The 26,320-nt window shown below is 40.2% G+C and overlaps 1 protein-coding gene and 1 long non-coding RNA gene across 2 annotated transcripts; one reads left to right on the top strand and one right to left on the bottom strand.

Annotated features, from left to right (window-relative positions):
• YAF2 (YY1 associated factor 2) lies at positions 1 to 24,531 on the bottom strand. The gene is made up of 4 exons (XM_083699540.1): positions 24,032 to 24,531; positions 23,524 to 23,649; positions 3,364 to 3,516; positions 1 to 1,767 (listed from the first exon to the last, which is right to left on the bottom strand). Exons 1-4 carry the CDS (start codon positions 24,055 to 24,057, stop codon positions 1,530 to 1,532), a joined length of 543 nt encoding a protein of 180 aa, XP_083555666.1. The 5' UTR covers positions 24,058 to 24,531; the 3' UTR covers positions 1 to 1,529.
• LOC310825702 lies at positions 5,438 to 8,306 on the top strand. The gene is made up of 3 exons (XR_014555461.1): positions 5,438 to 7,089; positions 7,120 to 7,528; positions 7,906 to 8,306. It is a non-coding gene; the product is annotated as an uncharacterized lncRNA (long non-coding RNA).
• Positions 24,532 to 26,320: the final 1,789 nt, after the last annotated feature.

Here is a 26,320-nt window from a genome sequence, read left to right as displayed (position 1 = left end):
TACTCATAAAAATATTTTATTGGAAAGTTTACATAATACCAACTGGGACTGTAAATCTTGTTCTGTATCTATATATTGCTAAATGCATAAATGTTCACAACTATGTCAAAAACAAAGAACTGCATTTTTCCTATGATTTGCTCTATAATATTTAATAAAGGATTTTTGTTTTTCAAAGCAAAAGGCTGATATAGGAACAAATGTTATATATACACACTACTTGCTTATTTATTCACTCTGGTGCAACATTTAATATCACTGGCTTGGATCCAAAAGGCTGCACAGGGAGTATTCACACACATACACAGAATGGCTTCCAAGGCTTACCACCTTTCATCTACAGTCCCCTGCACCACCCACTCCCAAGGCTCCAGAGAACTTTGGGAAAGGGATCCGTTGCAGTGCATGAGCTATGGCCGGAGAAGAAAATGGAAACTGCAAGCCTGCATTAAAACTCTTCTATAAACTTAAGGCTGCAATCTTATATGCACTATCTGGAAGTAAGTCTCACTGAACTCATTGAGATTTACTTCTGAGTAGACATGTACAGGATTGCAATGTAAAAGCCTCTTTGGATCCCAGCCTCTAGCTGAACTGATATATCACTATAACACTGAGCAAGTCTGGGAGAAGGAAAGAATAAGCCAAATGAGAACATTATCACGTTTTGGATGTATCAACAGCAGTTAGATATTAAAATCTAGATTTAAAAAGAAAACAAAACAGAAAATGCCTAATAATTTGAGAACAAATTTCTGTTCAATAACATAGAATACCAGTGTATAAGGACAAGGTAGTACTATACTTGAGTTATAAAGCTAAACAATTAATGCTTGTAACAGATTTACTTATTTTTCCCTTGTAAACATTACAATAAATGTTCTAAATGTGTGAGGAAAATATTGGAGAAGCCAGCAACATAATTCAGTAACAGTAATCTAGTAAAATGTGTCAGACATTGGCAAAAATTCATACAAATGTTTTTTTTTTATTTAATAACATTTTTCCTATTCAACCACACCAAGTACCAGCAGGTGTTTTAAAGATAATCATTACGAAAAGTCTTTTGCAGCAATAGTTGATTAAGTTGATCTTTGACTTGCATACATATAACTATGTTTCACAATTCTCAAATAATACATATTTAGGCAGCTTGAACTATGTTATTAAAAAATTCAATTCAGTACATGCCAATAGTATAGAATCCAAGAGTTGTGTTAGAATTCACTAAACTAAAGGTGAAAATGGACTTACCAGTAACACTGCATCAAGAACATTCAAACCACATTTTCATGGCACCTTTGTATATGAAGATTAAAAAGTCATCTGAAAAGGTTTTGTAGATTGCAATGAAATTTAATTTCACTGCTGCACTTGTTTTGTATAAAACTGCATAAATCATATTTGAGTAAACATACAAATCGTGCACTGTGGATAACAAGTCATGAAAATGTGGTAACTGTTGGCAGAAGTTGTGTACATTTGCAAGTTTGGAGAGGAAAGACTAAAGAAACTGGAGTAAATAAACTTTAATGAGATTCTCCATTCAGTGATGAGGCTTCTCCTCTCGGTGAAGACGACCTGGACATTCCTCTCTCTGTATTGTCAGAACTAGAACCGCTCTGGCTGTGCTGATCTGCAGAAGCTGCACTGGAAGCAGGTGGTGACTTTGTTTTTTCCTTAAAGTCTGTAATAATGACTGTCAGATCACCAACAGTAACTTCCAAGTGTTGGGCGCTACTTCGATCCACATTTTTCAACCTGGGCCTAGAGTAATATAAATAATCAAGGAGGTAATTCAGAAATCACCTGAATCTCTTATGTTAAGGTTATATTTGAAGCCCAAACATATGTAAGAAGCTGTCATATTCTAAATCGTATCATTGGTCCGCTATGGGATGACATTTTTTAAACTTAATCTGACAGCAGTTCTCCAAGATAATAGATGGTTTTTTCCCAACCCAGTTCTCAGAGACCTTGGATTGTATCCAACACTGAACAAGTGGCATTCCACTTGCTCAGTGAGACTTCCCTTTCCTCTTCCCGTATTCCCCCAAAGTCTATTCCAGAGGGTCCCCCAAAATCCTCTATGGATTTAAAGGACCAACACCCACACTTCATATAGGTGCTGTATGCTCCCTTTGGCAAGCTCCATTCTGGACCAGCGGAGGTTCCGTGGAACTCATCAAAGTCAGCTTACATAGAGTGCATTACTGTGCTTCAAATGAGTTATGGCAGCACCATAGTGGCAAAATCCTCATTATGTAGGAAATTTTAAAGCCAGTACATTATGTCTAGCTGGAAAAGAATGCTCCTCTCTACTATCACAATCTGCAATTCAAGCTACAGCAATTGGAGGAGTGCAATCCTGTTCCCAACAAGCTGCACACCTATTCTCAGATCAATGTCTCATCTGGATGGAGTTTCATTCCCTTCATATGACCTCTCTTGGTGGCCTTAGGTAGACAGAGAAGGAGTGATAAGATGGGCTAATTTCAAATTCTAATTAAATAGTAATGGTGTCTATCATAATGGTTACTTTTATTGAAGATAATGTGGGCAGCAGAAATTTACACCCCAACTCATGGGGGTGGCGTGGTTTCATAGTTGGGAGTAATTGTTCAACCATATTTAATCAACTGGCAAAGCTGCCTTATATTATAAGACAACTAACCCTAGTTATATTACATATATAACAAGCATCTGACTGTATTAGCATATACTAATAAATATAGTTTAGATTCTGTAAAAATATAAGGTTTCTGCTGCCAGTGGAAATTCATTCCACCATCTGAACCTTTCTAAAGTGCACAAGTGCAGTGTGCATATAGTTTATCCAATTTTCAGACATTTTATTGACTGACTGCAAATTTCCTTTTCTCAATCTGAGGCCAATTAAAATGTATAAAAGGTGAAATCTCCGAAATTTGTTCCCTTTGTGTCCTACTTTCCACTTTGCTGAAATGCTTCTCACTATTAAAAGACAGACTTTCATAACCAGAATTTTGAGAGGAGGTAAAAATGCTGGTACCAGATTTTTCTAGAAATCAGGGTATATAATTATTATTATTATTTATTAAATTTATATCCTGGTCTTCATCTGAAGATCTCAGGTGCCATTTTAAAAAATATAGATACATGAACGATGTGCTCAGCAACATATGAACATAGATACAGGTATATATTAGGCCCTTTCTGAAGATACACACTTTCCTGTGGTTTGATTCAATCTAACAGCGGAGTACGTAAACATTGCAACTATGTGGGTAGGGATCATTGTGCGACTCTTTACCCTTTTCTAAGAATTTTGCAGAGATTATCTCATTTTGTTCTCTAAGTAACAGAAAAAGTACCAAAGTTTACCTTGTTTTCTTGTGACTGTTCTTTTTGCTAGTCGTTTCCTTTTCACTTTTTTCTTTTTCTACTTTGTCTTTTTTCTCTTTCTTTGATTGTGTAGGGGGCACAAATTGCTGCGTAACCTGTTGTGCAACCAGTTGAGAGACAGGCCGAGGTTTCCTATGTGTAAATGGATGAGAGAAATTAAACTCCCTGGCATCAGTAAATGCAGTACATTTCTGCACGAAAGTATTTTTTTTGTAAATTGATCACAGTTAACAATACACCCATTCCACACAGAACCCTATTTAGATTTGTGAATGTAGGCTTCATTTTCTAAAGAACAACTAAATACACTTTGAAGTTCTTGAAACAGTGAAGCCTCTCCTCCCCAACAACTTCCACTGACACAAAAGTGTGTACGACAAAAGTATTTTTAGTCTAACTAGACTAAAATATAATGCACATAGGAAGAAAGGAAGGTGTGTTGTATCAGTCAGACCATGATTTAGCTCTGCATTTTCAAGGCAGGATACAGCTCTCTAGAGGTTTCAGGCATGAGCTATTTCCAGCCCTATCCAAACAAAAAACAAAAAAACCCAGGGATTGAATCGGGGATCCTTTGCATTTGAAGCATGTATTCTATCCACTGAGCTATGGCCCTTCCCCAAGTCCCAGGAAAATTCCTAAAAAGAAAATATTATCCCATCAGTGACCTTAAGATTTCTATTGAAGGGTATCCAGTTGCGAAATTCTAAGGCTTTTTTGGTAAAACCTCTGTGCGCTAAAGTGGATATGGCAACTTCACAATCTCATGCACACACAGGGATACATGCACACACAGCCCCCTTCTACAGCTGATCCATGCAGATAAGATAAGGATGGGTTTTCCATCAAATGGCTGACTGATGACTAGATAGGGGATAGTCTGCATGCCTGCTGGGCAGAAAGATCTTAGACTTCTCCACCCACTTCTATGGTGGTGTCTACTACTGTGTCTACTACTATTAGATTTACCTGGAAATTATTTTTATTTCAATATGTAAAAATATTTGCAGAAATGACAACTCAGTAACATTCAGGTACAGCAAGCTGTTAACACACTAATTTTAAAATTCCTAAGGAACCATGTATGACATACATACCTCCTAGGAACAATCATCTGAAAATTGTTAACAACTTTTAAACTGCTCAAATTGACTGGTATTTTATCCATATCAGTTGTACTTATTTATTAACTGCAATTATATAGCTACCATATAACAGGTGTTCTTTGGGCGGCTCACAAACAAATAAGTAATATAAAACTATAGGGTTGTATAAACTGAGTGCTACTCAAAATAGCTGAACTGAAACCAGTAGTCTGCATCCAATGGTGTTGCTCAACTGACAGTAAAGTTTTCATGGAGGGATGAGGATGGAAAGCATTTTCAGCAACGCCGCTTCCCACTGCACTCCCCGCCTGCCCTAACCTTCTCTAAATCTGTTCCAGAAAGTTAGGAGACCCTTCAGAGCAGAGTAAGAGAAGACAGAAGGCTGCAGAGAATTTCTGAAAATCGCATGCATTGGTAAGAGCTTAAATGCCAGCTGACAACACCTTTCATACAACACTAAGGATTTTAGTTTGTCATTTCCACTGATTTCAATACAACCTGTCACAGGTTAATTTTAAAAGACAACTCAAATGATACGTCTTACATATTTTTTGGAAATTCAATTTTTTTACATAAAATTTCACTGAATTAAAAAAGCAAACTACAAAAATTTGCCGAAGTATTTCTTAGAAACTAGTCATTTAAGCTTACTTAACGCGGGTGGCACTGTGGTCTAAACCACTGAGCCTCTTGGGCTTGCCGATCGGAAGGTCGGCGGTTCGAATCCCCGCAACGGAGTGAGCTCCCGTTGCTCTGTCTCAGCTCCTGCCAACCTAGTAGTTCGAAAGCAAGATAAATAGGTACTGCTGTGGCAGGAAGGTAAATGGTGTTTCCATACACTCTGGTTTCTGTCACAGTGTTCTGTTGTGCCAGAAGTGGTTTAGTCATGCTGGCCACATGACACGGAAAGCTGTCTGTGGACAAACGCTAACCAACAAAACAAGTAAAGCGTATTCTAATTTGTAGGTTCACACTTTTAGGCATACAGTGATAAATTCATTCATGCCCTGGACAAGATAAGGCAATTGGCAAATTTAAAAAATAAAATAAAATCATCATTGAGGCAGTGAAGACTGCCCCAATCCTAAACAAGCAAACTAGCATGTTTGCTTGGAAAACCAGAGGAACATTGTTGCAATCCCAGCAAAATATAATTTTTCTCAACAACAGTGTAAAATTTAGGTTCATCCTATCTAAATAATGTATGTATTGCCACAGCATGTTTTAAGATTGGCCTATGGCTTTCCTGTAAAGGAGAAAGAAAAGAATAAAACATCATCTAGCAAATTAAAAGACTTCAAACAATATGCATATATAAAAGGAATACTTATCACAAATGTACAATAGTAATGTATTCTAAATAGCATCATAAAAAACTGTATGTGCTCAAATGTTTTATTAAATATCTAAAAGGATGATGGAATAAATTATTAATAACTGAATGATAGCAAAATAGACCTTGTGAACAATATTTGTATTACACCTTTTTTACCAATCTTATTCAAAACAAAAGAAGCAAAATTTTGGCAAAATTGCTGTTTTACTCCAGATGTGTTAATGTGGGGCATGGAAAGCAATTCTTAGGGTTAAGATCCATTTTAATATATAATATTTTTTATTATTTTTCAAAATTAAACATTATCATCGCATAAATATAAAAAGAGAAAATAAACCAAAAAAGGAAGATAATAAAAGACAGAAAAAAGGGAAATAAAACATTTTCACACCGTAATAAATTCAAATTTTGGGATTACTTAGATTCCTCAACTTCCCCCCACTCCCTCCCCTGGTTCTTTTGTATTATCTTAATTTAAACATGTCAAAAATTTCTTTATCTTTAATAATTTCTGAATTTAAACATTCTCCTTAATATTACAAGTATTTTTTTTTAAAAAAAACCTGCTACTGTATTAACTTCCTTACAATGCTTTTGTAAATATGCAATAAACATTTTCCATTCTTTTTTATATTTGTTGTTGTCTTGATTTCTAAGTCTTCTAGTTAATTTAGCCATTTTGGCATATTCCATTAATTTAAGTTGCCAATCTTCTTTAGCAGGGACTTGTTCTTCTTTCCAGTGTTGGGCTAACAATATCCGTGGGGCTGTTGTTGCATACATGAACAAATTATTGTATTCCTTCGGTATATTCTTTCCTGTAATACCTATTAAAAATGCTTCTGGTTTTTTAACAAAAGTTATTTTAAACATTTTTTTCAATTCATTGTAAATCATCAATATAAAAGGTTTTGGGGAAATGATTTACAGGGTTAAGATCAATTTAAAGTGAAAATTGAACACAAGTTTAATTTTCTAAACAATGGAATACAAACTGAATCTATTAATAGAGCATAAGATGTTACTGCTAAGTGACCCTTGCAAAAAAAATTAAAAAGCCCTTCCACCCTCAAATTAATTCGCATGAAGAACCACAATCACCCACTATTCTTCTGCAAGCTCCAATAATAACTATTTGGAAAAAATCTGAGGCTAGAAAATTCATATGCGATCAAAAGAGATTGTCAATTCATTAAATACACCAGGCATAAACGAATACAGTAATGGTAATATTATGGAGGTAACAGGTCACATGTCATCCCTGTGCAAGATCCACTGAAGTGAATAGCATAGGGCTTGTAAGTATTCCTTGCTAGACTACACCTTGTATCTACTGACATTTAATTAAAGTTGATTATGTATATGACTGTAATTAATAAACATCAGACTTCCTCACCCATGAGACTGGACCGTTATTACTGAGTTTTTTCCAAATTTAGTTTTAATGATACTGATTTTTATGTTGTATCTGTTTTTATTATACTGCTTTATTGCTTTATGTTCTCTTTTTGTAATCCACTTACGACTTTAGAGATGGTTTTACATAAGGCTATAAACCTGTAGTTTGAAGGCTTAAACTCACATATCTAAACAGGGCTAAATATATGTAACTGTCTATTGGATCCCAGCATAAAATTACTCAAGTACTGTATGGATTGTATCCCTTGGTGTTGGTAAGGATTTCATCAGCAGAATGGTAAAGGTAAAGGTAAAGGTACCCCTGCCCGTACGGGCCAGTCTTGACAGACTCTGGGGTTGTGCGCCCATCTCACTCAAGAGGCCAGGGGCCAGCGCTGTCCGAAGACACTTCCGGGTCACGTGGCCAGCGTGACATCGCTGCTCTGGCGAGCCAGAGCCGCACACGGAAACGCCGTTTACCTTCCCGCTGGTAAGCGGTCCCTATTTATCTACTTGCACCTGGAGGTGCTTTCGAACTGCTAGGTTGGCAGGCGCTGGGACCGAGCAGCGGGAGCGCACCCCGCCGCAGGGATTCGAACCGCCGACCTTTCGATCGGCAAGCCCTAGGCGCTGAGGCTTTAACCCACAGCGCCACCTGCGTCCCCCAGCAGAATGGAGAAGGGTGCAATTCTCAGGAATCCCCCTTACCACTTTCTGCTCTGTCCTGGAAGGTGCACCACCCTCTGCAGAAGACTTAGGGGTCTACAAGCTACAAGTGAAATAGCTGAAAATTGCTTCTCTATTAAACTGATTGAAACCTTGCCACCAGCTGACTGACAGCATAAGATAAAACATTTTATTTCAATTTCTATGGAAAAGCCAGTTCTAATTTCTGAAAGCCGCTTTGCCATTTATCTATTTATTTGTTTTTGGCACTATGCAGACTACTTTCTGAAATTTTTATTGGCATGCTAAAAATTGCTATACGTCAGTTCTTAGCCAAACATGTGGGACTAAGTTCATTTCATTAGTCTTAAGGAAACTTAATCATATTTAAAGATTACAAGAATCATTATTATTGAAATTAGCTACCTTACACAAGCTGCTGTGAAGATGTGTGGAAATATGTATGGAAAGTATTATGCGATTTCCACCACTGAAAACCAACCAGAGGAGAAATGGTCTGGGTTACTAGCAGATATTTGCAGGCACCTATGGTGGGAAAAAGAGAAGGCTGAACAGAGCTGGTGTTTCCACACTGCATCTGCTGAAAAGCTTCTGACAACCAGTGCAAACTGATTACAGTTCACATTCATTGCCAATGCCTACTGCACTAAACGACTATAGCAGGATGTATACGGCTTTCTGTACTACTGCTCAGCAGTGCTTGCCAGTACAGATTCTAGAATACTGCTAATTGGAAGGACAGGCTTTGCATGCACAACCACTGGATTTTAGTTTCTTTTTAAAATCATTTTATTAATCAGATTTATATATACAGACATTTTTCTTGTAATTGTAAAAGTGAGCTTAAGCACCTGAATAACCAGATTTGAAGTTGGCTGAAAAGCAAATGACATACATGTCACCTTTGATCCCTGGCCCAGAGTGTCCCTTGTTTAAAGCTCCACTTTAAAACAGCTTGAAAAACAAGCTATGTCCTTGATTTACTCTATTTCCCAGAAAAGCAGTTAAGGATACATTCTCATTGTTACATGTTTATTGCAGTTATCACTAGCAAGAGCTGCAGCTTGCAAAGTTTTAATAATGTGTTTTATTTCTCACTCTAATGTTCAGTAAGTTTGTCTAAATGAACCCACATTATAAAATGAGGCACTATCTTGTACTCCATTACCTTGTAAAAGTACAGCAGCATGACCTTGGTCAAAAACAAGAGTGGTGATATGTATAGGAAGCACACCAGTGGAAATGAGATTCAGTTACTTCCTCTGCCTCACTCAGGGAACATTGCCCTAGGACAGACTAACAGACACACACACACACATACACACACAGAATATGCCTGGTCAGTTTCATTGCTAACAGTCATTTCGGCTGTTCTTAGCATAAATTAAAAGAATGAGAAAAACGACTAAGCTGCTAGGAAAACACAGAATAGCAAAAGACAGTTAAGGAAAAGAAAACATAGTAAGAGCTAGCAAGAGGTTTGTATTTGTGATCTGAATTACTTGGAGTAAGTGTTAGGTAACAACTGAATACAGCTGTAGGATGTTAAAATAAAATAACCAATTTGGAAGCTAGTGCACAGGATTATTTCTTGGCAACTTGCACAGAAAACTCAAGTTCTATTTAGAACTTTGTTCTGATATCTTCTAAGTCCTAAAACATAATCCACTTTTTATTGCTGAACACTTTGAAAATGTAGAGCAATTTCCTTTCTATATTCCTCAAGTCTTAAATTTTGAGTATCTTCCTGGAAGCCTCATTGCAGAATAACACAAATAATGTAGACTTTAACTGCAATATTCTGGAAATCTGTAACTAACTCTTTATTTTTCAAAACAATGAATACTAGCTGGCTACAATGGTATCTCGGGTTAAGTACCTAATTTATTCCGGAGGCCCGTTCTTAACCTGAATCTGTTCTTAACCTGAAGCACCACTTTAGCTAATGGGTCTCCTGCTGCCACCGCGCCACTGAAGCACGATTTCTGTTCTCATCCTGAAGCAAAGTTCTTAACCCGAGATACTATTTCTGGGTTAGCGGAGTCTGTAACCTAAAGCATATGTAACCTGAAGCATATGTAACCCGAGGTACCTCTGTATATGCATTCAGCAGCTGAGTTGTTTAGTAGCCTGTAATGCCTATGGGGCATAAAAACACAGCAACACCTAGTTAATGCCATCCTATTACACAATCTAAGAGACTATCAGCAGAGATCCTGTAGAGGAGACTAATTCAGCACAGGGCCACTAGAAGGATACTAAAGAATAGCACATCTGAAAGAGGGCTATAAAGTGCAGCACTGTCCTATTTTCTTGCCTTCTGAGGAAAAAGCCCAGGAACCTCCCAATTTACATGATATAAGTGGGTTAGAAACTCAAGAAGCACACCCTTCAACTAGAACCATGCCTATGACCCCTTCATATTATTATATAATGCCTATCCCTATTTCCAGGGATGAAGGCATGCCATTTTTTTACCTTGTTACCCTAGCCTTTAGTTTCCTAAAGTGGGAATTTCAGATGTATATTGTGTGTGCGGATGTTTCTGCTTTTAGGCCAGTCTTTCCTTGTATTTGTAGTTAATTTCTCTCCCCCTGCTCCCTTTCTTTGCATTACTAACAATACTTATTCATTTATTTGCAAGATAGCTGATACTTCCTGCATGTGGTAAGGTCTGATTGCACCCTAAAATCAGAGTTCAATTTTCATTCCTGGGAAAATCTAGGGCACAGTTCACCAAACCGGCCCCCAAAGGCTTTCATTGTTGTCCCTAAGCAGGTGCCCCCGACTCCCTGATTTTTTTTAAAAGGTAGATCTCTAGCCTGCTTAGGAAGAAAGTTATGGGGCAAGACGGTCAGGACCTTTCAAGCAATTTCTGTGAAGTGAGTGTGAGCATGGTGTGGCCACCTTTGTATTTTCTCTGATTCTGAGGAACACTCGCTGTTGCTATTAGGCAGCATCACCATCAGAGTGTGAGTGTGTGTGTGTTTGTGTTATTTTATAACAATATTGTGTTATCTCTACAATCAGAAACAGTAACACATAGCTCACTTCCCATGGTAAGCATAAGATGGTTTGGGCCATCTTTCTCTCTAAGTTTGTGTTATGCCACACTCCCCTTATCAACCATTTTGTGTTATCACAAACACCCAGCAGCTTTTTTCGTGACTGTCATCCCACAGCACTCTATCAAACTTCAAGATGCGCCCACTGATCCAAAAAGGTTGGCTACGCCCAGGTTTAATGCTTGTGTGGTCTGCCTATGAAACTGGTATGATTAAGAATGTGGTTCATCAGTTTAGCTAGTGCTGTTTTAACTCCTATCCAGAAGGAAGGCAGCAGGTAGACTCAGGTTATCAGTCATCCAGATTGTGATATAACTAGTTTCATCACATGGTGACTCACCATATGGTCCTGAAAGAAAACTGATACATGATTATGACTTCTTTAACAAGCCAGCTAAAACCACCTGGCCAACATGAGAATCAATAGAGCAATGCCAGAACACAGAACCAACTCAGGATCCTGCATCTACTGACTGGTGTTACAGTTCCTTTCATTCTAGTTTTGTGTATACAGAGTCTGAACTAGAATGATTATATTGAGGACATAAAACAATTGACCAAATGGTATCTTAACTCTAAACAGTATACACAAGATAGCAGAAACAGTTAAACCTATACCCTAAACTTAAATTGCCAGTTTAGGTTTAAAACCTACTTGTTACTTTGGCTGTCTCTTGCTGCAGCAAAAACAGCAAACAAGGCTCTGGCAAGACACACAGCTCTTTCCTTTCTTTGGATTGCAGCCAAAAGCAAGTTACATGAGCAGTAACTCCTGTTAGTGTTAAAAGCAAGCAGTGTGAAAATACAGCATCAAACATCCTTTTATTGTCTTCTAAATGGTACCCAGAAACTAGTTTTTAGCTCCTTATTCACAGCTCCCAAGCTCCATTTTACTTTTCTTTCAAATAAAAGAAATGACTTTCTGAAGTGTGAGACAAAAAAGACTTTCATTTATATTTCCAAAATTTAGCCGCATTAAAGATCTAACATCAAAACTGTAAGATAAAAATATCTGTAGCATATGTAATATACCATGTATATTTGTTATTTGAATATTCCAGAAAATAATTTCACCAATGATTAACTAAAAGAAAAAAACTGACATTTAACAGTGCATTAGAATCCTAAAGTTGAGTAATTCTGCAGTGACCAATGTAACATTGGTAAACTTTTTTACCTATTTTGTATTTTAGCTAATATTACTGAGCTCCAACTAACATTAAACTTTTTGTTAACTGCCTTGATCATCCCTAAAAAAATAAGCAAAAAGTATGCCACAAATTAAATGCTTTATTTTTATTGTGTTTCAAAAGCTGTGACCAATGTAACAATTTTACAACCTGAAGAATTTATAACTTAGGTGTTTTCTCTAAAAGTGGGAATCAGGATTTTCCCATTTGCATCAATATACATAAAGAGCAATTATTTTATGGGGAAGTGTCAAACTTATGGTAGTGCTTATTGGAAACTGTCAAAAAAATGTTTTCTGGGAAATGAACTGTGTTCAATTTTCAGATGACCAAGGTAAGATGTGAAAATTCATTGATAGCCAAGCCATCTACAAATAAATGCCTCCAAAGCAAGACTCTGTGCATCTCACACTTTACTAGGCATTCATAAGTTGCATGTCAGCATCAAGTCCATGTGGAAAGTCAAAATGCTCACAGCAACTTAGGCTTGTTATTTGTTTCTGTTCAACCTAACCTCTGTCATTTGCAGGGAAGACAAATGCCACAGAAGCCCTCCTATTTAAAAAGATGATTTCATACTAATGAATATCATATTCCATCACTTGGCTAACTAATTGCCTTTTCAATTTACCAGGCTCAAACTCAACAACTTTGCCAGATGACTCCAGCGCATCAGTGACTGCTTCTGCGCTTTATTTCTGCATAATCACATTTCCCATAGGGACATTATTCCCTGATTATTACATAGTGTTGTGAGTTGGGGGGGAGGGGGTAGGCTGCATGCTGAAACCCTTCTAATTCCTGGGCCCAGCAAGTGTTAAAATCTAACCTAGGATTCAAATTCCTTGGATAGTGAGGCTAACTTCCTGGTGAAATAATGGGCCATTAAAGGAACAAAGGAAGTGGCTTCGTGCCAGACAATAAATGGGTTGGCCCTTCTCCCCCAACTTGCTGATAGAAAGACAAAGGGTAGAATGGAAAGTTGAATTATGTGAGATAGAAGCTAGAAGCAATAGTCTGGGAAACGAGAGAGAGAAAGAGGGAGAGAGAGAGATGATGATGATGATGATGATGATGATGATTTATTTATACCCCACCCATCTGGCTGGGCTTCCCCAGCCACTCTGGGCGGCTTCCAACAAAATATTAAAATACAGTAATGCCTCAAACATTAAAAGCTTCCCTAAACAGGGCTGCCTTCAGATGTCTTCTAAAAGTCTGGTAGTTGTTTTTCTCTTTGACATCTGGTGGGAGGGCGTTCCACAGGGCGGGTACCACTACCAAGAAGGCCCTCTGCCTGGTTCCCTGTAGTTTGGCTTCTCGCAATGCTTGATTTCTGCTTCAATCTCAGGCTGCAGCTTTGAAAGTAGCAAGACTCCCTTGGGGTCTTAATGCTGTGAACTCCTCCATTGTAGGCTCAGGTTGTATATATGTGTAAATTAACCATATATCATAAAGACACTGCAGTCTCCACTGTACCTCATTCTGAAGGAAACACAACCCCTGGGTAAGTGCCTGGAACCCCCCGGAACTTGCACCGCTCAGAGATTGGGATGACATGCAACAATATATTGACACATAATTATATTATCTTTCTTCTAAAAGCAGTAACATATGTTCACTCCACCCTTGCCAGATCTGTCTTTCAGACCGTAAGCTTTTTGAGGGCAGGCACCTTTTTTGTGTAAAACTCTGTAAGATGCTCTACATTGCTTTGGGGGCAATCCTATGTCAAGAACCACTGTAATGAGCAACTTTGGATGTATCAGATCTCCAATGGCATTAAGCTGCCAACATTAGTTCATCCAAACATACACTTGCTTAACTTGCTCATTCTGACTCAGCTGAGGCTCAAGCCCGCTCAGCTCAACCACATGCCCTGGCTACTGGTGTACAACACTATTTTAAAGGCTTGTTTTCCCTGTGACAGACCTAGGGAGAGCAACAACAGCAGCCCCGTTGCTGAACAAAGTCTGGATCTGGTGTAACTGTACTTCAGCTTAATTTACACCAGCTTGCTTTGGGCCAGTTTCTTCTGCATAGGAATGCTCTCCTAATAATTACTACCATTTCAGAGAATAAAAGATGACAGTCCTAAAAAGAGGTTGACACCCATGTCAACACATTTATGCTAGGTAAGTTGCACCATTGTGGTGTTAAATCACAAAAAAAAAAATGTTATACATAAAACACATTTCAGTTAATATCACATTTTCTTAATACCAAGAACATCAAAGTGGAGAAAAAAGTTAAAACATAGTTTTTCCTTTTCAATTGTTGGTGGAGAATGTATGTGCTGTGTGACTAATCCAACACACTCAACCAATTTAAGTTTTATTGGCCTTAGCTAGTATGATTTTGTTTGAAACATAAAATTTATAGTCATTACACCAATGAGAAAGCTAAACTATCAATACAATCAAGTATCATTAACCTTTTCTCTGTTGTCTTGGGAGAGGTCTTTCACTGAACTTTAGGGAGGGGGGAAAGAAATATTTTGAGTCGTACATGGCACTGCTGTTGTTTTACTCGCATGTAAAATGTCATTTTGAAAAACTGTTGCCAGATAATGAAACTTTCTGAAATGATATTTAAAATGATATAGAACACATTAACTATACATGAAAATGAAAAATGAGTCTGCAGGTTGCCATTACTGTATCATGGAACTTCGCAGTTGTATTCTGATTTGCCTTATTGTAAAATGGAGATGTAATGCAGTCACGTTTAAGGAGTTATTTCTTGGTTTTTAATGGATATAAAAGTCATGGCTAGCAGCCCTCATCTTTGACCATGTATTACAACCAAGCCATAACAGCTACTGTTATTTCAACTGATCCCTAGAAGAGAATATGCTAAAACTAAGTAACAGCATAAAAATAATCCACCAGTTTCTGTCAATACGTCTGTGGTTTATATGCATAATAGACTGGACATGGGAAGTTATGCTGACATAAGCCACATTCATAGGATTGCTTGGCCCATTAAAGATATCTGAAAGACCCTGGCCAGAAAAAAAATATTATCTTGATAAAGAAAGTATAAAGAATTTCATCAAACATTCTTTACCAAATTATGGAGCCTTGTCAAAGTGTGGTGACACCTTATTTCTCCAATGCATCAGTATGTTGTTGGCTAGTAAAGCTATTTTGAATGATTAGAGGCTAATTAATGTATATCTTGAGGCAAAGACTGCAGAATAATAATAATAATAATTTATTATTTGTATCCCGCCCATCAGGCTGGGTTTCCCCAGCCACTCTGGGCGGCTTCCAAGAAAGATTAAAAATACATTAAAATGTCACACATAAAAAACTTCCCTGAACAGGGCTGCCTTCAGATGTCTTCTAAATGTCAGGTAGTTGTTTATCTCTTTGACATCTGATGGGAGGGCGTTCCACAGGGTGGGGTCCACATGATAAGAATCACTGTGATCAATTTGTGTTTCGCTTTGGAGGTAAAATCTCTCACATCCCTGTTGACTACAGAGTGAAGAATGGATGCAGCTAGGACAGGTGTTGCTGAACTACAGCTTCCATCAACCCTGGTCACTAGCCATGGTTCCTGGGGTTGAAAGAAGTTATAGTTCAGTAACAGCTGGAGGACCAAAGGTTTATATCTGTATTTGAGCTAGGACATTGTTGGGTCCTGTTATGGACACATTTCAGCTTATGAAGCCTGGAATCCCTATTTGCACTGTAAGCACACACTTTTGGTGTACAGATGCATAGGACTATTGCCTTCTTGTATTCTTTTATTTTCCCCACCTCTGTGTCAGACTGAGAAATGGCACAGGCAGAATAACCTCAATCTCCTGATGATCCCTTCATATAAGATTCAAGTGCTGTACTTCCTCTTCAGTGAGAAACTATCTTTTAAAGTATTTCTTACAAATTGGTGTAGAGAATTCAAGCTCTAAAATCTAAAGATTATTGCACCTGGACATGATAAGCAAGCAAGCCCAAATGATGGACACATGCTACCTCATGCTATTTTACTTGGGTCTCTGTGTATGCAAGCACACACATACATGCTCAAGGCACAATGCTGAATCTTCCATTTAGTGTAAAACAGTATCCTGGAAAGTTCAGTTTTTTAATTACTATTTTAAAACAAGTATCTAGCTATTTTGGTTTTGAGAAACAACTTGCAAACCATCCAATGGAAAAGAGACAGATAAGCAAAATGTATGTGGTTAAGCATTGGAATTTCAACACTCTTAAAATGCTCATTCTCCTTTGCTCAGGTATCTATAAACTAGCGGTAGTTAACCTGTGGTCCTAAATGTTATTTGACTGCAGCTCCCATCAACTATGTCAGTTGGTCACATTGGCTGGGGCTGTAGGCAGTCCAGCATCTGGAGTGCCACAGATTAGCCATTCTTCTAAAATCCATCCTCCCCCCCCCTCCTGCCCACCACAAATATCTAAAGTGTGACTTTCACTCACATACATGTGTGCATGTGGAGCTTTGCGGGTGGGGGAAGAATTCATTTTGCCAATGGTGTCTGTTCCACTGGTGGATGGGCACCATTCAATTTCACCCAGTTTAAAACTGTGAGCTTAGTAGCAGAATAAATTAAACTGCCTTGACTCTTCTGCCAGTAATGTATATCTTTGGAAGCACAGAAAACTTAAAGCAACTGTCAAAATATACACCAATATTTTCAGTGTTATTTTTTAAAATTGGGTATAAATAATGCTAAACCATAATATTCCTGGTTTTGTTGCAGGCATTGCTTCGATGTTAAAACAAAGGGAAAGTACCACCAGCTGAAATAATTTCTTGCAAAAATGAGTATTTTATTGTAGATGTATCACATCTCACAGTCTACCAAACAAAATAGAATTGCCTGAAATATAGCGTTAACGAAATATATTCCAGTGTTCCAATCTACAGGAGATGTGCAAGCCAAATGGCTTCTGGCTGCAGATCTTCTTCAATGATTCTCAACTATGGGCATAAATTAGATGAGCATCGAATACTAGATGCACTGCATTGCTTTCAATAGAATGCACATCCAGATATACATCCTGTCAACATTCTGGAGCAAGTACAGCTGATGAAGGCATAAATGTTATATGAAAATTAAAAATCACTTGATTAGACTTTTCGTAACTCCCATGTTTTCATAGAACATGAGGAGAACTCTGCTGGCTTGTATCAATAGTCTTATCAAGTCCAGTGCTCTGTTCTCAACAGATGGCTTTATAAAGACAACAAGCAGTGAAATCTAAAAAGGCCCCAACATGATTACCACTGTTATTGCTGCACCTTAGATTTATTTTGTGAAAACATGAAATTACTTTATTTCTCTTCATTGATAATTATTATTGAATTTTCATGCACAAATGTTTTTACTTTTGAAAGCATACAGGGACTTTCACAATTAATCTTTATTTTACAATATTATGCAGTAAATTTCATAGTATTCATATCTGTCATATAATCTAGAACAGAGTAAATGAACACTCATAATCAGTAAGCACATATATATTAATAAATACATAATAAACTGAAACTGCAAATTTCTGAGGACTTAATTACTAACATTTCTCACCACTGAACATTTAACAGATTGCTATGTAGCCTACTGCAATATTTGGCAGTGGTTTTACAATGCAAAGCAATGCCCTTTGGGAACCATCTGAGGCTATCACTTCCACACAGAAGGCACTTATCCTCAAAAGCACAATAGCAAGGGAATTTGTTCACTGTATCACCTGGCATTTTATCACCATACATTTTACAGAATACTGATCTTCTCAAATCTGAACACCAAATATGGTTTCAGACCTGCAAAATCTATTTGCATTTCATTTTATTTGAATGGATAGCATGTAATGTCTTTCAAGTGCAAATTTAGAAAAGTGTCAACATAGCTGCTAGAAACCTGATATTACATCTGTATACAGATTCACCCTAGAGCAATGCATGGCTGCCTATGTATGAATGTGAGAAGACTGTTATATATAGTTGCATGACTGACATGGACAAAAACCGGTCTCTTTGTATAAAATAGCAGCACAAGTTCTAAATGTTTTGCTTGCTTCTGAATTTACCCCTTAACATGTTATGCAAAAATTATCAATACTGTATATCTGACCATTTCCATTATTACTAAGCAAATTCCCTCCAAATTAATGAGTTTACTGAAACTCTAGGTATCACGAGTTGATATCAAATTCTATCTATATCAAAATGTATGTATCAAATTGAAATCTCTGATATTCTAAGGACTCTGGTGACTACATAATAGTTTATCACAACTGGAATCAGTCTCACAACTCTAATGCTGCTAAATTAGAGTTTTAAAAGGAAATGATTATTGGTATCTGTCAATAATTTAAAGATGTTGCTTTTTGCATCTCTATCTAGGGAAGGATAAAGTCAGACACCTATTCCTGATGAAAACAAAATTCCTGATGAAGAGCAATATACAAATTAAATAAATAAATAATATTTGTTAAATACTCTAAACCTAGGTGAGGTATAAAATAGACCACACCCACCACTTTTCAGAGTCCCACCATCCCCTACCAACTAGATGACTAGAAGTACGAGGAGTTTCAACTGAATCCTCCTTTCTGAAAAAGAAAGTGAATGGGACTTCATGATCTCTGTACTTGGACTATTTAACAAATGTGTAACCAGAACATTCAGGTTTCAATGCCAGATTGATGCCAACAGCCTTTCTTGGATAAAGTTTGGTGTGTAAGGAAGTATCAAATCATTTCCATACAGTATAAGTAAATGCTAGAGGCAGCCAATGCTCATTTTATCTCTTTCTAGATCCCTGACCTCTCATACTCTTTTCACCCACAAAACCACATTTCCTCTACCTCTTCTACTGAGGCCATTGCAGCAAGAGATATACTTCTGTGCCCACCAATCTGAGAGTAAATATGCATGACCTTACTATACTGTATCTGTAGTTTACAAAAATATTTTTCATGCCTTGCATAATTTAATGTTTAATTCACTATTACAAGTTAAGGTGATGGCCATGAACTCAGCTAGAGCTTAACAGGGAACAGAAAAATTGGTCTGTTAATTAGCCATGATAAATAAATGGAACATTCATATTCAGTGGCAGTATATCTCTGCTTATCAGACACTTGAGACAAAACTAAAAGAAATGATTGTAACTTAATACCTTGCTTGTAAGCTTTCAGAGGCATCTGCCTAGCTGCTGTTGGAAACAACATGCTGAACTAGATGAATCTTGATCTAATCCAGCAATGCAGTTCTTCAAAATCTGTCACTTATTCAAATATTTTAATATATCCAAGGACATAATGGGAGGAAAAGAAAAACCACTTGTGATGCAGCTGAATAGTACCAAAGGCAAGGAGGAAGCACTGTAGAATACCAGGCAGGTTTCCAGTAACCAGAAAAAAATAGTCCTTGATGCCAAAACTGCTTTATTTATGTATTTATTTTACACAGTGAGCTGCCAGCTATGATAATGGTGGAAAACATTAAGCATAGGGAAGCCAACAGAGTATACAGGTTAGAAAGATGAGGCAAACTGATGTTTTACTGAAAATTCATAATGTGGTATCCAACTAAGTCATAATCAGATTAGACCCACTGAAATGAGTGGACTTAAGTTACTCATGGCTGAGCTAAGTCCATTGATTTCATTGTTCTACTCCAAGTATGGCTAGAACAGTGTTGGCCAAACTTGAGTCTCCAGCTGTTTTTGGACTACAACTCCCATCATCCCTAGCTAACAGGGCCAGTGGTCATGGATGATGGGGATTGTAGTCCCAAAACAGGTGGAAACCCAAGTTTGGCCAACACTGGGCTAGAACCACTGAAATTAGTGAATACTAATTATGCCTAAACAAGGTACAAAAAATAGTAAGAGAAGGCATATAATATAAGCAGTATTAGCAAGGTTATTATGAAGACATCAACCCGAATAATTTTTTTGCTAAATCTCCACTCATTAATTTGATACACTTTGGCACAAATATTCAATATACGTAACAATGTATGAACAAAGACATAGCTTTTATTATAAAACTGCATCCTGTAAGCCTTGATTAGTGGATGAAATCCTATGCCTTCTTACTTGAAATTAAAACCCATTAAACTCCATGTGATTTGTACAGGATCAAGATGCAGAACTACAAGCCTGCACAGACATGTATCTCCCCCCCCCCCCCCTCTCTCACACACACGCAGGGTTCTCCAATGACTTTTTCAATCTGGGGGTATCAGTTCAGCATTATGGGAATTGGGCAGGGGTGGTTAACCTCTTTTGTCCCAAGGAAGCCCTCTGGCAACTGCATGCCAGTGATGGGTGTGGCCATCCCACTCTCTCACAAATACAGACACAGGATGCAGACCCGCCTGTTGATCCATGCTGACCAGCTGTTCAGAAGGGGTTATCACCCCCTGTCTGCTTATCAACTGATCAATCTGATGACTGATGAGAGGTTGGGTGGAGAGGTTTAAAACACACTGTCTACCCTAATGCTGTATCTTTCTTCCCCCCCCCTTTCCCCCCTTTTTTTGGTCATTGCCAAAATTAGCAGGTCTTGGGAGAGACAAAAAATGACTGTGCCAGGAAACAGACACCCCTGATCTAGAGCTTTGGGGTTGAGTGTAATCAATGTACACATCCAGAAGATGCTCGTAAATAAGTGTATGGAGGCTAAGGACAAATGGATGGTATTAAAGAGGGCAAGATGGCTTTGGAAGGGGTTAGTATGCCTGTGATAGATGGAGTTGAAACATCCCTATCTCCTCATTTTTGGATACACCAGTAATAGCAGTAGCTAGGAAGCCATTTTTATCGTCTTCCTAGGCCTAGTCTCTTCTTGGAGAACTGAGACCTGGCTATGCTGATGCATTTTCTTGTTATGTCCAGGATTGACTACATGTAATGTATGCTACATTGGGACTACAATGTAGACTATTTTGCAGCTGATGTAGAATGTCACCACCTGCCTCTTACTGAACATTGGAAGGTGAGAGCCTATTCAGCCAGTGCTGCAGGAACTGTACCACTGCTAGCACATTCCTGGCTCAGTTCAAGGTGATGATGCTTAACTCTAAAGATCTTTGGGGCCTAAGATCCAGAGAGACTGTCTTCCCCTATATCAGCCAATGTTGCACGTACACTTAAGCGACAAGACCTTGTATACTTTCACTTCACCTATAACAGCAGCTACCAAGAGGGGGCTTTTAGCACAATTGCCTTGAGGTCCCCCCTGTTGATAGCAGAAGGTGTTATTCTATCTCTGCCCTGCATAAGGTTTAGAAGATATATTGTCTCTTATTATGCCTAGGTGTATTGTTTTACATTGGTTATAAGTATTGTTGCTTCAAAATTATGTTTTATTTGCTCTGTGAGCCACCATGGGTAAAAGTAAAGCAGCATATAAATATTCAATTAGTAAATATGTAATCATTCATGCATATGCTTCAGTGCATTAAATCTCAGTCACTGAGGTTTAATAAACCTGTGACTTACTGGACTCATAAGTACAATACTTCCACATTTTTCCTGTAATGCTGCTGCACAAAAGACTTATTTTGGATTGTACAGAATTTTCCAAGCAATGGAATGCATCTAACCTATAAGGGGTATGTAATAACCTAAAAAGGGTATATAATTAATTGTAAGTGGGCAAACAATATTGCTGTGAGTAAAATAAACATTTCTACATAAATAAGCCATCTCCTGTTTGTCACAATTTAGTGTGACCGAAAAAGAGAAATCATGACACAGTTGTGCAGATAGGACCAATCTTCATTATTAATGTCCAGGAATCACCATGGGTGGGGAATGGATTTACCTTTTCCCTCAGGAGTATCTCTGACTATAACCTTTTACATCCACTTAAATCTATGTAAATGGATTTTATTTTCCTCCAGGAAAATAAGTGTTGTATGGAGACAAAAACCTGACATCTGCCTATGTGTGGCCCAGTCCCAGAAACAGCTGCTGGGGTGGTCCTCTGACGTGGAGCATCTGCCACCATTGGAGGAAGATGAAGAGCACAGGAAAATGTGTAACTTTATCAGTATCTGTTGGAAGGTAAAGGCAGAATGTGGGAGGTGAGGATGAGAAGTGGAAAATATGTATGCTTTAAGTTCCTAGATCTCACATGTAACCAGTGGAAGGCCAGTGTGAAAGCAAGAGTTATCTTCTTAGTCAACACTGTGGCTCCTGTAGTCATCAACAGCCTGTATGCCAGGAGCTCCTGCGCAGATAGCAACTATGCTTTCAAGGTGCTGACTGAAACAGCTCCTGCCTCACTCACTGCCTCCCAAAAATTACCAGTAAAGGCGTGTTCCCCCACCATGGTAACCCCAAAACAGTAACTGGCAACTAATCAGCTGCCATTCTACACTCCTCATTGGCAGGTACCTCCCAGGGATTCTTCCTTTCTCCTCACACATATCCCACCCAACATTAGGAAGGGCATTTTGCTATTAAGGCAAGACATGACAATGGCCCTCACTTCAGCAAAATATCAGCAAGTATGAACCAGACACGGACAACCAAGAGACTGTTTGTTGACACCCCCCTCTTGAAGTATTCTAATCCACCATGAAAAATAATTACAAAAGTCATCTTTTAAATGAGCTAACAGGGCTACACAGTGGACTTAAGCAGGCCTCAAAAAGAAAATCCAAGCCCTTATCCATTTCTGTCCTACCTTCAACAGAAGACAACTTATTTTTGCACAACAGGACAGCATTCACATTTAGTCAGTTTAAGGTTTTTTTTATGTACATAGGGAATGCTACATCACCATGAGCAGGATTAAAAACAAACAGCAAACACTCCAGACATCTGCACTGTTTGTGTGAGCACAGCAAAGCAAAGCAAAGCAAAAAAAAAAGCTGAGGAGGGAAAGGAGCTTATTTTCTATCCCATTGCAGACTGCATGACTGGCAAATCGAACCATTGAGGGTGGTGCGAGAGAACGTGTGCCTTTAAGTTCACAGAAAAGAAATTATCTCTAAGCCTTTGGGGGGGGGGGGTTGAGAAAGAGACCATGTTTACTGGGCAAGGGCGGGGAGAGGAGAGGAGGGAAGGAAAGCAGACGGAGGAGGAGAGCGGAACGGAGGAGAGAGCTGGTGCCTGCAGCGCATCCACTCCCTCTCCTGTCACCCTCTCCTGAGGAAGAAAAAGGAGGGAGACCAATAAATAATAAAAAGCCTGCCCTGGTGGCTATGATGGTGGCGGCGGCGGCAGCAGCCTCCGGGCTCTGCTCTTCTTCCCAGCCGGCGGCCCCCGGACGCCTCTCCTCGGCCAGCCCCGCTCCCTCCCTCCCTCCCTCCTTGGGGATGCGGGTGCCACCAGCGCAGGCCTCTCTGGGCCGCTCACTCACCGGGTGGAGGTGCCCTTCCTCACATCGCACATCATGCACTTGAAGGCCTCGGCGCTGTTCCGGAAGGTGCACACGCTGCAGTCCCAATAGCCCTCGTCGGAGGACGGCTTCGGCTGCCGCTTCGGCCTAAACACCCCCCAAAAAGAGGGGGGCGAGAAGGCGGAGGAGGAGAAGGAAGAGGAGGAGGAGAGAGAAGGAGGTTTAAGGCACAAAACAAGACATCGCTCCCTTCCCTCCCTCCCTCCCTCCCACTCGCTCGGGGCCTCGCTTCGCCCCGCCGCTTGCCAGCTACCTCTTCGCCGCCGCCCCCAGCGCCCGCTCACCGCCATTCGCTGCGCTGAGGGGACGCCGCCGGAGGCTTTGGCAGCAGAGGGGAGGGGGGAGAAGCGGCGGCGGCGAACGGCAACGGCAGCCCCCCCTCACAGCGCCGCCGCTTCTCCCCCTCAGCAGCAGCAGCAGCGGCCTGTTGCGAGTCGGCGCCCGCTTCCCCTCCTCCCTGGCTCCTCACCTTGTGGGGCTCTTCTTGTCTCCCATGCCGGCTCCACAGACGCGTCTCCAGCCCGGCGCGGCCCTTTGTGTATTTGTCAATAAGGAGGAGCGAGCCGAGGAAGCGGGGGGTTGGCTCTCGAGCCCAGGCAACCAAGCGAGGAGGAGGAGGAGGAGCCGCCGCTGCCGCCGCGCACAGCGCGCGCCGCCGCCAACAACAACGGCCGTCCGCTGCTTTACTGCGGCCGACACCGCCGACTACCGCAGCCTCCAGCTGTCGGGGGAACTCCTGCCGCCGCCGCCGCCGCCGCTTCTCCTCTCCACTCCTCTCCCTTCCACCCGCCCTAACCTCACGCCTCTTTCTTCTCCCTCACGTGTCCCCCCGTCGCCAACCAGCGGCAGCCCGCAAGCCAGGCCAAGGCCGAGGCGCCCCAGACGGCGGTGGTGACAACCCTGAAGTCGCTCCGGCTGCGGCGGGATGAGGGGGGAGGCGAGCGAGAGGAGGCTCCGGTGCTTTGACAAGAAGACTCCGCTGGCTTTTTCGTGGGCGGGCGGCCTTCCTCGCTTGCGCGCGCGCGCACAGATAACACCTGGCACAAGCACAACCAGAGAAATCATAACCTTCCCTGTGTGCCGCATTCATTAGCACCGAAGGAACGGCAGCGTCCCACTTCCAACCTCAGCCGCAGTCGCTGAAGTTGGAATTCGGATTGGGAATCCCCACACTTCGCTCACCATGTAAACCCAAGGTGCCTCATACCTTTGGATTCCGTGTTTTTACACTCTTCCCCCGCCCGTGGAAACTGCAGTCTTCCAGCGAGGATTTAGTGGCGGAGCCAATGGAAGTTTCTTTATTTCAAATGTGTCCAAGGCCATCGCCTCCCCGCCCCCCCAAGGTGGCTTACAGTGGATAAACATATTAAAAGGAAGCATTAAAACGTACAATTTAAACCAAGGAAGCATTAACACGTACAATTTAAACCAAAGAAGCATTAAAACGTACAATTTAAAGCCGCAGTTTAAGCTAAGTAATAGCACATTCGTTTAATAACGACCGAAGACTCCCGACGCTAAAACATTTCGGTTGAAATCCAAGGAAAGCTCTTAAAAAGCTAGCATATCCATCCATATCTCTCACAGATAATATATAGGATAGAAACTCACAAATAATAGCTATACAGTCACTACTGGAGGATCTGATTTCTTTCCGCAGGGCCTGTAAGACAGAGTTGTTCCGCCTGACCTTTGGCTTGGAGCCAATTTGATTCCCTCCCTCTCTTTTTTCCTTTCCTTCTCCTCCTGTGATGAGGCTATATTTTAATATTTCAATATTTTAATGTTGTATTTTAATTTTGTTTTTCAGTTGTAATCATTCAACTTGTTTTTATTATTGCTTGTAAGCCGCTCTGAGCCCGGCCTTGGCTGGGGAGGGCGGGGTATAAATAAAAAAATATTATTATTACTGCCCACCAGCCTTACAGTACTGATCTTAAAGGTGGGCACAGGAGTAGCAGCTGTATTTTAAACAGGGCCGCTTCATATACGTGTAAAGGTAAAGGGACCCCTGACCATTAGGTCCAGTCGTGACCGACTCTGGGGTTGCGGCGCTCATCTCTCTTTACTGGCCGAGGGAGCCGGCATACAGCTTTCGGGTCATGTGGCCAGCATGACTAAGCCGCTTCTGGTGAACCAGAGCAGCGCACGGAAACGCCGTTTACCTTCCCGCCAGAGCGGTTCCTATTTATCTACTTGCACTTTGACGTGCTTTCAAACTGCTAGGTTGGCAGGAGCTGGGACCGAGCAACAGGAGCTCACCCTGTCACAGGGATTCGAACCGCCGACCTTCTCATCGGCAAGTCCTAGGCTCTGTGGTTTAACCCACAGCTCCACCTGCGTCCCTCTCATATATGTGTAGGTGGCCCAAATAAAGTCAAAGCCCCTCTTAACACCCATGTTAGCGTTTCAATCCAGATCAGGTGCCCTGCACTGGCAATGGGGAGTGAGGCCTTGAATTCAAAAGACAAGCTACAAAGTGTGTAGTTTGCTCCAGTGCCACCTTCCATGCCAACAGTGAGGATTTGAGAATCCTTACTTTAGCCATGCTTATTTCCTTAGGCACCAAAACAGCTGAAAATATCCCCTTCCATTTGGTATACGGCTGTGGCTATGTCATGATTAAGGGATGACCAATCTGTATTAACAGCACAGTCTTATACACGTTTACTCAGAAGTGAATCCCAATACTGTAAGATCAGTGGGGCATATACACCCAGGCAAAGGACTGCAGGCCTTAGTGATGTCCTCAGTATAC

The sequence above is a fragment of the Podarcis gaigeae genome (assembly GCF_964106915.1).
Source record: "Podarcis gaigeae genome assembly, chromosome: 10".
NCBI lineage: Eukaryota > Metazoa > Chordata > Lepidosauria > Squamata > Lacertidae > Podarcis > Podarcis gaigeae.
This window is presented reverse-complemented; position numbering and strand designations above follow the sequence as displayed.